This window comes from Bidens hawaiensis, unplaced genomic scaffold, assembly GCF_021521415.1.
Source record: "Bidens hawaiensis isolate Kalapana, Puna unplaced genomic scaffold, B.hawaiensis_p1.1 tig00028866_1, whole genome shotgun sequence".
Lineage (NCBI taxonomy): Eukaryota > Viridiplantae > Streptophyta > Magnoliopsida > Asterales > Asteraceae > Bidens > Bidens hawaiensis.
The window spans coordinates 58,705-74,511 of NW_027494747.1; the positions used below are offsets into that span (position 1 = coordinate 58,705).

Sequence of the window (15,807 nt, forward strand, 5' to 3'; positions counted from 1 at the left end):
AAGCTTGAAATGAGTCGAGCTTTTTCAACCTCGATCCAAGCCTGAACCTCAAATGAAGCTCGTTTAGTTATAGAGCCCGAGCTTGAGCCTTGTGTATTTTTTAAATTTTGCATCTTTTGGACTTCTAGTATTAACTTAACACTTCACAGCCGAGGATCCAAACTTTGGCTCATTTAAGCCACTTTAAGGTACTAAACGAGCTCAAGCCGTGCTTAGGCTAGTTAAATTTTTTTCTTAATTCTTAAAATATATAAAATAATAATAAAAAAAGTGTGTATAAAATAATTATTAGTATACAATAAAGGAGCCGAGTTCAAGTTCGAGCCATCATAAATCAAAACGAGTCGAAACCAAGCCTAGTCAAGCCAGCTCAGCTCGACTAGGCTTGAGATGAGGTCGTTTACACCCCAAATATTGACACATGGTGGTCTCATATTTATCTTTGAAGCAATGACACATGAGAAATAGAGAAGACGGTGTTAGCACATAACGGCGTGAGTATCGGTCTGTGATAGAGTAATATTTAAACCCGCGGTTTCAACTAGTGCAGGCCCATTCTCTTCAGCGCCAAACCAACACACGGCACCATCTCATCTCTTTCTTTCTAGGGTTATTATTATTACCATTATTATTATCATCAATCAGACACAGTTTCCCCTTAATCTTGTCTTCCGATCAAATGCGTTGTCACCACAGGTACCGTTCAATCCTATCCCTAATCTCATCCCACCATCTTCATTCTAGGGTTAGGGTTTCCTTAATCGTCCCCTTATCACTAAATTAACCCTTATTTCATCTTGATTTTTCTGGGTTTTGTGTAATTTGAATTGGGTATCCTGTGAATTGATCTGGCTGAAACTTATTGTATAAAAAGGGGATCTTGATTTAGTTCTTGATATAATTCTTGATTTAGGTTTAGGGTATGATTGTGTGAGATTATTATTATTATTGTAATTTGTAATTCTCATGCTGTTGACTGTTGATTGTGGTGGGACTAACGATTCCACCCAAGAGGGCACGAATACCATTACAAACCACCACTCGAATCATTCGATAATGCTCGTGACGGAAAAACATGGTGGGGATTTATTGACAACCTTATCTATGGATAATAACCATTTATCAACTATGTTATCCATGGATTCGAGCTTATCGGTGCATGACGAGATGGAGCGGGAGCTGAATCGGGCGGTGGATCTTAGTCTACCGCCTGATATTAATCTCCCGCTTTCAGCGGAGCCTAGCCCGCCTCCGTCTTCGTGGAATGATACTTGTGATATGTTCGATGTGGGATTAGGTCCGCAACATTATGAGGTGGAGAATAATATTAATGTGACGAAGATTGGGAAAAAGTGTGCTAAACGGCTTGATAGCATGTGGGGCGCGTGGTTTTTCTTTAATTTTTACTTTAAGCCGGTTTTGAATGAGAAGTCGAAGAACAAAGTGAGTCGGGAAAACGGGTTTGATAAGTCGGATTTGAAGCTGGATGTGTTCTTGGTTCAACATGATATGGAGAATATGTATATGTGGGCGTTTAAAGAGAGGCCCGAGAACGCGTTGGGTAAGATGCAGCTAAGAAGTTACATGAACGGGCATTCCCGACAAGGTGAGAAACCGTTTCCGTTTAGTGCGGATAAAGGGTTCGTTCGGTCTCATAGAATGCAAAGAAAACATTATCGGGGGCTTTCTAATCCTCAATGTGTTCACGGGATTGAAGTCGTTCGGTCCCCGAATTTAACGGGATTGGATGAGGAAGAAAGAAAAAGATGGATGGAGTTAACAGGGCGGGATTTAAACTTTTCAATCCCGCTTGATGCTAGTGATTTCGGTTCTTGGAGGAATCTTCCCAGTACAGATTTTGAAATCGAACGCCCTCCTGTTATTAGAAACAACAGTTCTTCTAACGGGAATCATCATCCGTCAAAAAGATTGATAAACGGTTCGGGTTTGAATCTTTCAACCCAACCGTCGGAGCATGTTAACGGTGAAGCAAACGGGAATTTAAACGGGATGGATCTTACGGTCGGGTGTAACAGTAAACGAAAGAAAAACTTTTTCCCACATGGTAATGATGACGATGCTTCGGATGGGATTCTCGATATTCATCATGTGGAGCCACATTGGTTGACTGAGTTTTCGGGTGTTATGAGAAACGCGTACGGGCCCGTGACGGGTGCCAAAACTATTTATGAAGATGAAGAAGGATTCTTGATTGTTGTAAGCCTACCGTGTGCTGACTTTCAACGGGTCAAAGTTACATGGAAGAACACTTTGTCACATGGTATTGTGAAGATATTTTGTGTTAGCACCGGATGTATGCCGACTTTGAAAAGAAAAGACAGGACTTTTAAGTTAACCGATCCTGCACCCGAACACTGCCCGCCAGGGGAGTTTATTCGAGAAATACAGCTTCCGACGCGTATCCCTGAAGATGCTAAGTTGGAAGCTTATGGTGATGAAAGTGGGACCACACTCGAGATTATTGTTCCCAAACATCGGGAAGGACCGGAAGAACATGAGGTTCGTGTTTGTCTTCGTCCGTATGATCGCCCGTATGTTGACTTGACAGAAAATTTAATCTAAAAATGTTGCCAGTTTCATTATTTTTGCTAACTTTACCAAGTTACCATATACTTCTTTTGTTCACATGAAACCTTTGATTTAGTGTATGGTGCAATTTTAATGAAACTAAGCAATAGGGTTCTTTTGTAAGTCTTTGTTTCTTGAGTCATTTTAAATGTTAAAAGAAAAGAAAAAAATAACTGTAAAAGTGTCACCTTTTGTTTTTTGTAGGACAATTTGGTAGTGATTTGTAATAGATCATGGTTTGTTGATCTATACTTTATTTGAATATAGTGTTTGTTTGCATCATTTAACCTAAGTATGGTTGTGATGCCACATTGGTTGCCTGAATTAATGGCGGTTTGTACAGGAATGATGGACTCGGTATAATCTTTGGGCATGTATGTGTTTTCTTGTATTACAAAGATTACATTTTATTCATTCTAGGCTTTTGAAAATGTTGGTTGGTTTTATGATCTGTTTCATGTGATTAAATAACCTGCTCACTAGAAAAAAAGGTGTTTTTATTACAACCTGGATGCATAATAATAATCCTTAACTCATGAATTTAGGAGAACCTATACAGATAGAAACAATTTGTCAGGTATTGTTCGGGTATTTGAAAATCCAGTTTCGGGTATTGGAAAACTTGGTTCTTGTACAAAATCGGTTCTGGTTTTTGGGTATTACCGAATACAAATCGGGTCTGAATCCGGGTATGGGTTTTGGTACTGAAATGTGTACCCTGAGTAGGGGTAGGGTAGGGTCAGGTAGTAAAATCCTGGGTATAATATAAAAAAACCTGGTTCATTTTTTGTTTTGCACCTCTACAAACAAACATTAAACTTATTTCTCGCCCATACATTTTAACGAATTTCAAAAGATTGATTTAACTCTTCAACTTCTTCCATTTTGTCTTGCTAGTATTTATTTGCCTTAGGCCCCCTATATTGGACGTGTCAATTAGACGTCATGTACTTCATCACCATCCACGTTATAATCTTCAATGAGAAAGAGAGAAGTAACAACAGTAAAGTTGAAAAATGTGTTTTCGCACATGAGCGGCCTACTTTACTTGGTACTAAAACCACCTGGCTGTTTTTCTTTGCCGTCATTGCTTGGATCATGCTATCATGACCTGGTGTGACTAAAAGTTATCTTTTTTCAATACACCAAAAGTGTGTCCGTCGATCTAGTATTTTTGGACTATTTTCCAAAATCCTTGTTTGTTTTAAGAGTTTCCGATGAAGTGGTCGATAACCACATGTAGGAAGTCTGTGTTAGGAGTTCATCATCCACAAATTGTCTTTTACAAGTAGTTGATCTTTCTATATCTATGTTGAATGTTTGTTTACTGTTGCTTGACAAGTGTTATGGAAATTGAGTTTCAACTATTTGGGTGAAGTGTGGTTGGGGATTAGGAAGATTAAGAAATCTCGAGTATCCTTGGCTTGTGTATCCAAAGTTTGGTGGTTTTGAGAATTGGAAAAACTGCAAGAATGGAGGCTATGTGAGCATGAAAAGGTTTTGATTTATGAGAAAAAAATTTGTGAAGATTGAAAGAAAAAATTGTTTTTAAGCATAATTACCAAATAATTTTTTATATAGTTATTTCAGGTTTTTATAAAATAAAGATTGAATTACAAATTTTGCTCTTTAAATATATGCGATTTATAGATCAGGTCCTCTAAAAAGCTTATTTACGGGCGTTGTCCTTTATATGACAAAATATATTCGCTTTTTGTCTTTCACACTAACTGTCATCCAAAAACTCAGTTAAGTCCAAACATGCCAAGACTTAACTGAGTTTTTGTTTAACATATTTTATTTAGTTTCTTGTTTTGATAATATATTTAATCTGTTTTAATTTATAAATACTTAAATGTATGCGTCAAAAGACTTAAATGCCTCACATACCAAGACTTAACGGGTTTTTGGATGCCAGTTAGTCAAAAGGACGAAAATCAAACACACATGACATGTAAAGGACACCGTTTGCAACTAATTTTTTTAAATGACTTGATCTATAAATTGCATATGTTTAAAGAACAAAATTTGTTATTCTTTCTAAAATAAGTGAACTTTCTTATAAAGGAATAAGTTTGATTAATCAAGCGAACTTGTCTGTCAAGTGAACTTGTCCGTCAAAATGAACCTACGAGCACCCAAAACGCATACGCCTTCTCTCGTCATATCTTAATTGGCCTTCAAGTAGAAGAGAGAAGTGTGAGAGAAGAGAGTGAGGGAAGTATGGACTTTTGGACGACGTCCGGACATGAATTATGACTTATGAAGAAGGAGAGATTAGAGAGAAATGGAGGGATAGGAGGTGATGCTGTGGACGCTCTTATGTTAAAAACGAAAAAAGAAACATGAACAAGGGCCATAGTGGGTCGTTACTACCTCCTCCGTCCTTCCCACACCATATAGCAAATGTGGCCCTAAGTGCCTTTGCATTAAGGATGACTAAAGGGAAGACCACCTTCCCTCCTCCACATCGATAACTTCGTAACCCCATCCCAAATAATCGTACCCCTATGGCCCTATCCCACAAAAAAACGATGTCCTTACTACATGAACAATATGTATGAATACACTACTTATTGAAAAAGGATAAGCCTTTTCACAAGTGAGACCAAACATACATACCATATGTTGATCATACCATTTATGACTCAAAATACATAGATGATGTAATGTAATTAGTAATTACCTTCTCCGAGTAAAAGTAAAAGTAAAAAGGTAATGTGACGGATTAAATAGAAGCGTGTAATTTTTATAAGATGATGTAAAGTAGGAAATATGTAAATTATACAAATTATCCGCGTAACTTTTTTTTCACCTTTCTCTTCCACAAGGTTCTTCACCGTCAATCGAAAACGTGTTTTGCCCTCTCATTAGAGGTTGTCAAAGTAAACATGTATGTAACCATTTATACATTAAATAATTCATATCCTCTAATGATTGACATGTAGAATCATATTATATCCGATAATCATTACATTTCGGATTCAAATTTCAAACCATATTACACACCATATAATGATTACCAATATGAACCATTGTACAAAAAATAAAATAATGGAGTAAAAAACTTATAAAATCAGAAAAAGCAGGTAAGAAAAGGATAGAAAAAAGAAAAAAGCAAAGTCCTGATACCAATCATCATCCTTTCCTTCCATTTTCTTCACAGACTTCAGGCTTCACACTTCACACCCTTCTCCAGCTTTCTTTCACCATCCCATTTTTTTATGTTCCCCATGGAAATCATGCTCCCACCCGTGAATGAATAATAATAATAATATCATTTAAGTAACACAGTAGAATAAAATTCATATTTCATACATATATATATACTTTATATATATACACAACACATTACCACTTCTTCATCATATAACTCTTAACATGACTGGGAACGGAGGTGTCGAGAGCCCGACTCATGGGCATCGGATCCACCCGCACGACACGCCTCACTTCCACTCCACGGTATCCGAACGCAAGCTTCGTCGTTTTAATTACTTGATTTTTGTCCTTCGTCTTGCTGCTTTTTGCTTTTCGCTCTCGGCTGTCGTTTTTATGATCGCTACCAAGTCCGATACCACTCGTTGGTATGACTTCGCGGCCTTTAGGTAAATTTCCTCGACTAACTTACACACTTGCTAATTTACTTATAAATGTACACGAATATTTATATAATATAAATATAATAAAGAACATCTTTACTACACATCTTATTAATATATTTTTTTTACGGTGCACGCTTTATTTAATACCTTTTTATTTCAAGACTGTTTTTTATTTTTTTTAAAGACAAACTACACTGCTTCTAAAATACATTATTTAATCTAAACTAATAAGTACATTCTTTTATTGATGCTAACAAAACAAAACTCGACAGATTCGTTGTGGCGGCAAATGGGATCGTCACTTTATATTCATTATTCGAGATGGTTGCTTCTGCTTGGGAGATTACTCGAGGCTCCACTATTTTCCCTGAGTTCTTACAAGTCTGGTTCGATTTCGGTCACGATCAGGTTCTCTATTTTCATCACTCACTATTCATAAAATTATTTAAGCGTGTCAAAAAAAATATATTGTGTTATTTATACGCTGAAATCTCAATTACCCCATCAAATTTTGGTTAAGCCTCCAATCACCCCATAAAAAGCATTTGGGGACCGCAAATAAAGTACTTTTTCTCAAAATCTTTAAAAACTTCATCTTGAAACATTCAAAATTTTCACTGCCACTAGTGGCGCTATTTTTAAAAAAATATATTTTTATTTTTTAAACGGTTGTATGCATTTAAATATTTGTTAGATGGTTGTATGCATTTAAAAATTCAAAAGGGGATTGCGGTGCAGCTTGTTCGTTTGTCTGTCACTTTATTGTAATCGTTTTATACTTTTGAAACTGAAAACGGTAATGCTTTAATGATTATCACAACGATCACAATAAGTGACAGATAAACAGAAAACAAGTTGTACTGTATAAGTGTATATTGTTTAAGGGGGTGTTCGGGATTCCTTATTTTGCCTCCTTATGACTTTTCATTAAGTAAATAAGTTACAAAAGTGTAACTTATGGAACTTTTCCTCTCACATCAAAAGCAATCCCAAACACCTTATTATTTTTCCAAAAGTTTATAAGTTATAAGTTGATGAAAATACGCAATCCCAAACACCCCTAAATGTATTTTTAATTGAATGTATGTGTCTATAGGTTTTCGCATATTTGCTATTGTCAGCGGACTCAGCAGGGACAGAGATGGCGAGGCAGCTTAGACGTGTTGCGACGTGTAACGCGTTTTGTGTGCAGTCGGACATCGCAGTGGGCTTAGGATTCGCGGGGTTTTTGTTTCTGATGATGTCGTCGTTACTGTCGGGGTTTAGAGTTGTTTGTTTCATAATCAAGGGGTCTAGATATCATGTGTAGGAATATTGTTTTGGGTTTTAGAGACATCAAATTATTGAGCGGGTAAATTATTATTAGACAAAATAACAAAACTAGTCATTTATGTTTGCACGCTTTTTCAATGGTTGTCCTTTAGCAAACATAATGACAGATTACATCTCTTATGTTTAAAAATTCTATCACATTATATCCTTTGGTCCTAACCCTGTTAACTTTTCTCGTTAAGTCTGGTCATGTGCATTGCATAAGAAGGTAGTTTTGTAATTTAACATAATTAATTTAACAAATACAATTAAAAGAATAAATATATTATAAACAAAAACAAAAACCATCTGTCTCTCTCACCCTTTCCAATCCATCCCCCATAATTCCAAACCCCCCAAAATCAACAGCACCACCGTACCCGATACATCTCACCGCCGACCCGCCACCAACAGGACTGCCGCTCCTATTGCATCCCACCATCACGGACGGCCACCATAGGCATCTCAATCATCATCGTCTTCTGCTAGCAATCCACCATAGCTGACCACTTCATCTTCTTTTCCAAATGTAATACCAAGAGTTTGATTAGGAGTTTTAAGAGATAAATCGAGGATCATAGACTGATAGTGATCGCATAGATCTACCTTAGCTAAAAGTCGAAGTTTCCGGCGACCTCCAACACCATCGCCTGAAACCGAAGCCTCCGCCGCCGCCATCAAACCAACCCATTCCTCCTCGGCTAGATCTACAATGATCGAAACCCTAGATCTATGCTAGAACAAACCAAAATCCACCACAAAACCCTATTTTGAATCAATGGTAGTTTGTTGTGTTCTGATTGTGGTGTCGGGTCGTTACTGTTAAAAGGTGATGCAGCGGCGGTTATGGTGGTGGTTATTTGCTTGTAGAACTTTGTATTTACTTGATTTTCCGGGAAACCTTTGATTCTTGTTCATAATTGGTTTTGAGAAATAAGAATATTGATAGAAAGAAGATGTGGATACTGGACATTGATGGTGGATGATTGGAGAGGGTGAGAGAGACAGATGGTTTTTATTTTTGTTTTTAATATATTTATTCTTTTAATTTTATTTATTAAATTAATCATGTTAAATTACAAAACTACCCTCATGTGCAATGCACATGACCAGATTTAACGAGAAAAGTTAACAGGGTTAGGACCAAAGGATATAATGTGATAGAATTTTTAAACGTAAGAGATGTAATCTGCCATTATGTTTGCTAAACGACAACCATTAAAATAGCTTGCAAACATAAAGGACTTGTGTGGCTTGTGTGAGGACTAGGAGTGGTTTGGTTTTGTGTGGCATGTTTATTCGTTTGAATGACTTTATGCCTCGTGGATGATGTACGGTTTTTGAGGTTTCCAATGCTTTGACCAGAGGAGGTTTCAGTCAATTATTACTTCTCTCTTGTGTTAAAAAGTTATAAATTAATATGAAAATAAAAATTAATGTATTCAAGTAATTGTTTATTCTAACGTGACCAATGTGCAGAAGAATATAAGATTGACTAATGAGTGATTTTGTTTTCGAAAATACTAATGTTGATTGATGTTTTAAAAAATAAGTGCTTAAATTTTATTTAACAAAATAGGAAAAAAGGTTCTTCATTAATGCAAGTACTCGTAGATAACCATACGTATAATAAAGGCTACCCGGTGAAAAGATTTGAGAGCAATATTAGATAAAGAGTAGACATGCCAACCAGATGAATAAGAGTAATCACAATTGCATAATTGATTATAAAATTATGTCTTATATACGTTAGGTACCTAATATCGATATGGCTTAAGTTAATCCATTGAAATGAAATGTGACTTCTTAAACTCATCTAAAATACGACCTTAAATATCAAACTCTCAACCATACTTTTAATAATTTCAGGTTTTTAACAAATATAACATACAAATTGTTGAATTTTCATTGTTTATATAATACATTAATATATTCGTGTAATCACACGGATATCACCTAATCTTTACTGCCTCAAAACCAGAAAATTTTAAAATTAATCTTATATGTGGTCTTGTACTTGTCTCAAGTATTCTAGATATCACGTTTTTATGTCATACTCTCTCTCTCTCTCTCTCTCTCTCTCTCTCTCTCTCTCTCGTAACAGCAAGAGATATATCTTTAGGTGACGCCACATATGTCACTGAACCCTGGAATGATGTAGTAACACTAATTTTTATTAAATTAGTTGTTATTGATTCCAACGTTTGATCGTAAAATTGTAACCATTGTCAATGAATATGAATCCAGTCAATCACGGTGTTCAAAGTTAGGTTGAGCTGATTGATTGACAACATTGAATGCTTAAATGCGTAATTAAGAATTAGCAATGTGCATTAAGACGTCCTAGTTACAACTCAACAAAATAGCATTAAAGCTAGGGATATATTTAGTAACCATGTCCCTCACAACATGTAGTTAGGCCCTTGTCCCCTTGAAATTATTTGTGTACTATCATATTCCCACACAGCCACACTCAAATAATTAGCCTACAAGCATGTTCTCATCGTAACATGTATGCATACACACACGTCACTTTGCAGATAACCCACGTCCTAAATGCATAAGCATCATTAATAAAAAAAATGACATTCAATTGAGAATAATTGTTAAATACTGATGTTGGTAATTGATGAAGGCTCAAGTATTGAAGAACGGGCCCATGTTATATTTGAAGACCCATGATCGTATCTCCAATGGTGGCCCACGAAAACGAGTATAACTTGGCCCACGAAGCTCCCCTTGACCTTTGGGTGGGATTTGGGAGTTGTGTGAAGTTCTTCACGGGTATCCTTAGAATCAACGTGAATCGATCTTCGTTATCGTTTCACCGCTGCATTAGTAATGTTTTATTAGGTTTGTTTTATACATCTAGTAAATATAAGTGTTACTGGGTCTGAATCACATTTAAACGTATTATTTGTTACTTTTTATGTACTATTTACCCATCATTTGACATTTTGACTCTTCACGTATCATATAGTTTTCCCATCCATGCTTATACTAATTGAGCTAATTGTCCAAATTATCGCCAATTTAGCGCTAGCTGCCGCGCGTTTCTTTGGCCCAATTTCATCAAATGAAGTTCAAAGAAACCACGTGTTGAGGTCTAGAAGTGAAAAGGAGTATTATAATCTTTCTCATACAACAACTAAATTTTGTTGAATTATGTCTTTATTATCCGAGTCCCGTTTATCTTTTACATGTCAACCCATTTTACTACATGAAAACACTAATATTACATATTTATAATCTTTTTCATGTTACATTTTAGATAATGTATGAAAATATCTTGAGATGGACTTATATTTCATTTTCAATATCCGATAACGAAAGAACCATGAAAAGACGATCTTACCCATCGTTAACCCGGAATAATTCATCAAAGAGTTGCCAAAGTGGACTAAACTAGAAGATCCGACTCGTATTAAAAATGGGTCGGGACCCAAATAGTTATCTTGATCCACACGGATTCTCATTATCAAACTAGTCATAATAATAATAATAATAATAATAATAATGTCCGAATAAATCGTACACCGCCATTGACGACAAACTGCTCTCAAGGTAACAACATCACTGCACCTGTTATCAATTATTATCTATCTAGGTTTCGTGTAATTATTTGAACAATAATAATAATAATATTCTTCCATTATCCGTAATTCACTCTCCAATCTACGTGGAATATTAATTTAATTTGCTAGGTTTTGCGAAACGGACCTTCGTAATTGAAACGAATGGAGCAATTAGGGCTACTATTCAACATAGTTTCAGATTATTATTATACGGATAATAATCATGATAGAGATAATAGTCAGGATGTGATTAGACTTGTTGTTGATGCAAATTTTACCTGTGATTTCTGAGAATATGTTTCTAGTTTGTAGAATTGTTGGATTTGTGTTGTTTACTTTGATACATTTATTCGAACCAGGACGAGTTAGGGAAAATTAAGGCTGTAAACGGAACGAACCGAACAAGGCCTTGTTCATGTTCGTGTTCGCGTTTGTTCATTAAGAAATGAACTTGTTCGTGAACGGTTCACAAACACAGGCGAACCTACATTAATGAACACAGCACTGTTTTATTTGATTTGGCTACCTGAGCATGGTCAGTGGTTCGGTCCGGCTAGCAAGTTTGTGTTGGCGTTTTTTGTAACATTCGTATATGTTAATTTACATATACATTAATCACATATAATAGTCATGTATATTTTTTATTGTATAGTTAGTGTTTTTGCTTAAATACTTATAATGAGATTAAGAAAGCCATTAAAGAATATTAAGAACTTTTAATGAACAACATTAACGCGCATAAACGGATGCAAACGAACACATGATCGAACGCTCGCGAACACAATCGGACGAGCATGGCTTCTGTTTGTGTTCGTTCATTTAGCTAATCAAACGGAATTTGTTGTTCATTTCCGTTCATTTATTAAACGAGCCTGCATAAACGAACTTACCGCCAAACAGTTCGTCTAATGTTTGGTTTGTTTACAGCCTTCGGGAAAATTATTAGTCTTTGGTGAAAATGAATAATGTACAATTGTAACTAAATAATGTTAGAATTGGAATCTATGATGCTAGTCATGCCAATGATGTTTATTAGTTAAAAGGAAACATGTGTGCTATATCAAAATATTATGTGATATATTAGGTTGTTGAATTACTAACATTGATTGTGTGAATGAAGTTTATGGTTTTATGAAGGATGTGAAGTGATGGGGGAGACATTACGCCTTTTGAATACAAATAAGAAGGTAGAGCTGAGAGTAACAGCTACTCAGAATCTGCCCAAAAGTCGTTTATTTGGTTTGGTATTAAACAAGTATTCAAAGAAGACGATTAAATGTGCTACTTCATTGAAAGTAAACTTGGTGGCCAATAGTGCTGGGGATGTTGGAGTCTTTCTTTTGACAACCGCAACCCTAGAGATTGTTAGAAGGTTCTCATCAGCCCACTGCCCGTTTATCTGGCGTGGGCTTCAGGCCCTGCAAATTCTCTGTTGTCCACCGTTTAAATGGATCCAGAAATGGGCCCCTTTCACTGGTTTGGTTCAAGGAATGCAGGTTAGATTTTTTTCATATATTTACACTTTGGTACCATTGTTTAAATTTAATAGACTGATATTGATTTGGGTCATTTGATTGCTTAATAATCTCCTTTCAGACGTTATCAAAGCCATTGTTGTTCCTCTCACTGGCAACTGGTTTATTTAGTGAATCGGACTCCCCAAAAGGAACACTCAGTGGTTCAGGTGCCGAGCTCAGGGAGTTATCTTCACAATTGGTCACACATGACACAAGGTATGCAATTCTTAGTTTTTAGTTTTCCAGCTGCTAAAAACGGCATCAAATTAGTTAGTTTGGTGATATGATATTGGTTTAATTTTGATTTTGAATATGTATTGTGATCAGGATAAAATGAAACTAGGATTGTGCGTAAGTTTAAAATCTTACATATCTCATATGTTTGAGTACACAGGCCTGCCGAAAAGGTTTCTAGAAGTGTTGTTGTGGAAGATTGGTTGATGGAACTCTATGCAGAACTTGATAAGGACGGTCTTACTGTTCCAGAAAGGTACCGTGACTTTTTTAATAAAGTTTACATTACGTGTTTTAGTTCATGATTGGTTTTGAAGAATTAGATCAATTAGCTTCTGAATTAGCTTCTGATTAATGACTATTTAGAATAAAATTGTTATTTATCAAAATTCACATAGCTGCGGACTACATTATTACAGGTCCAATTCCATTTTTTTTTCAGTTTGACTTGTATTCCTGTAGTCTCCTAATGCTATAATGAAACACTGTAATATCTCATAATGTATTTTGGTTGTGAGATGCTTTTTTCTCATATGTTGGATGATTGTTTCAGGATAACTGAGGATGATCTCCGTAGGTTCTATGCCGTATCTGAAGGTGACTTTGCATTGTTTATATCGTCAGTTAAGAAGACTATTCGTTGGAGGCAGACATATCGCCTCTTTTCACCACAAGAGCTTGAGGCTTGGGCCAATCTCGTCTTTTGGCATGGATCTGATACAATGCAACGACCTTGCCTCATTATGCGCATTGGACTAGCAGCTGATTTGGCTTCAAGTGGCCAAGAACAGTTTGTTAGAGCAGTTGGTATGCAGTTCAGTGGATCATATTGCCTTCCCTTTAATCCTATTTCCAACAAGTTAGGTGGTTAACAAAAAGTATAATATCATATTTATTTCAGTTTCCCAAGTGGAATATGGAGTATTAAGCTTGCTTGACACGGAACATTCGCAAATTACCGTTTTGATGGACTGTGATGGACTCTCGCCTTTTGGAATCCCGGTAAAAACATTCAGATCCTGTGCTGTACTTCTTCAAGATCATTACCCAAACCGGCTCGGGTCTTTACTCGTTGTACGCCTCCCCTCTGTTGCCCGAGTCATCACTCAAACTCTATTCCAAGTAAGCATGTTAGATTTTGTACCTGTTCATAATCATTATCACAGAAAGATTAAAATAAAAATGTTTGTATACGGGTTTCAGGTTTTGAAGCCAAGGACACAACAAAAGTTAATGATTGTGGGAGACGACTACCGAGAGGTTCTTGCCAGATACCTTGAACAATTACCACCTTTTCTTGGTGGCAACTGTTCTTGCCCTAAATGTGCAAATGTGGTGGCGACTGTTGGTGAAAAGACTCACGTTGACCTTCATCGAAACGGTGCATCTTCCGATACTGAGCTTTATGTTGGTTCCAGCTTAGATACTAATCGGGAGCATACGAAGACTGTCATGGGTGGTTTACTGATATGGGTATGTGTTGTTTTCATTTTAGCAGTTTGTTATCACCATTCTATGCTTCCTCACTTGTACAACAGAAGTGGTTCTTGAAACCACTTTTGTCATCTAGGCTATATGGTGTTTGGATATATTTTACAATTGGTTTCAGTACCAACATATTTTGCGGTTTTCTATGATATGAGTCATATGACCTAACTGATGCAGATAAAAAGACTGCCCCCATTCGACCCATAATATACGTGTATAAAGACGATCTCTCTTTGAAATGCATATACATTTTCGCTTTTACTCTTGACCTATAACTTATCCGGGTGAGTTTCAATTCTTATTTCCTAACTCGGTTCATTGAACCCAACCATTTGATGACATTTGACTACATCTTAAAATACCTACAAAACGCGTAGTGCGGATTAAACGTTTGATAATGAATAATCAATTTTTTGAGCTATAAACTGAGGCATGTGACACATGGACTCTTGTTTTGTTATACTATATAATGGCAAGTGAGGCACCGCTCATTTAATAGCATCTTGTGAGTCTGCAACGTCTATTTGGGTACTCATTTGTATGGCGCAAATCGCCTCCCACCCCTCGAGTTTGCTCGGTGGTTGAAATGTTAGGGAAAAGCACCAAATTTTGGATCATACTTGGAAGTTATATAGTGAGTTTTTTGACAAGCAGGACGATCTTATAATGCTGGATTGGACAAAATGATATAATTTTAGTTTTGATGATTTACCCATATAGAAATCTTTTTAGAAAGGGTGTAAACATGATTTTCAGCTCTTGCTGTATTATATTATTATATTGACTTTTGTTTAACCGCTAACTTATACAAATTCTAAACTTACTCTTACCTAATCTTTCATTAACCACAAGACTCAAAACTCAACACTTGAATAGGACATGTTTTTCTAACACTGTGATACTAATAGGCTAGAAGCCATTTAATAAGTATTATATTAGTAATATCTGGGTATAACATAAGTCTTAGTATGCTTTGCAGACATTTGATCATCACCCTCAAGACAAACATGGTTTAATTTATGTTTACTGTTTGCTGTATATACTCTTTATTTATGTTGTAGTTAAACTTGTCAAATGTCATCATGCAACTAGCCCACATGGTAGAGGTGCGAGACTTTTAGATAGGAGGCCTTGGGTTTAATCATAAGCAAGGAGTAAATTTGGTGTAATTTAGGAGTGAATTAATATTTGCATTTGGAAAAAAAGAAAAGTTGAACCTGTCAAATACGGAAGTCTAGTATGAAGTCCAAGGAAAATAATCAAAATATTCAAGTCATCTAAAGTTTGGTAAAAGTCTTTTAAGGTTGAATATCCTTCAAATACTCCACAGTACATTGCATTCACTTCCTCCCTATTTATAAACGAATACCGCTTCCTTAATATCCACAAATAACCCCTTCTTTATTAACACATCAAATTGTTTTCTAAAACATATATCCATGATGACCCGAGATTCGGGTCACAAAAGGCCGGTAAACATGGGTAGGAACA

General features: G+C 36.0%; 3 protein-coding genes across 3 annotated transcripts; all 3 read left to right on the plus strand.

Moving 5' to 3' along the window:
* Positions 1–895: 895 nt before the first annotated feature.
* On the plus strand, positions 896–3,003 carry LOC143577881 (uncharacterized). Its single transcript, XM_077061607.1, has one exon. It carries the CDS (start codon positions 967–969, stop codon positions 2,581–2,583), a length of 1,617 nt encoding a protein of 538 aa, XP_076917722.1. The 5' UTR covers positions 896–966; the 3' UTR covers positions 2,584–3,003.
* A 2,898-nt stretch (positions 3,004–5,901) lies between these two features.
* Positions 5,902–7,550, plus strand: LOC143577886 (CASP-like protein 4C2). The gene is made up of 3 exons (XM_077061612.1): positions 5,902–6,194; positions 6,464–6,599; positions 7,288–7,550. Exons 1-3 carry the CDS (start codon positions 5,971–5,973, stop codon positions 7,498–7,500), a joined length of 573 nt encoding a protein of 190 aa, XP_076917727.1. The 5' UTR covers positions 5,902–5,970; the 3' UTR covers positions 7,501–7,550.
* A 3,455-nt stretch (positions 7,551–11,005) lies between these two features.
* On the plus strand, positions 11,006–14,460 carry LOC143577882 (uncharacterized). Its single transcript, XM_077061608.1, has 7 exons — positions 11,006–11,066; positions 12,215–12,573; positions 12,674–12,810; positions 12,989–13,084; positions 13,382–13,635; positions 13,730–13,950; positions 14,032–14,460. Exons 2-7 carry the CDS (start codon positions 12,226–12,228, stop codon positions 14,377–14,379), a joined length of 1,404 nt encoding a protein of 467 aa, XP_076917723.1. The 5' UTR covers positions 11,006–11,066; positions 12,215–12,225; the 3' UTR covers positions 14,380–14,460.
* The last annotated feature ends 1,347 nt before the right edge of the window (positions 14,461–15,807 follow it).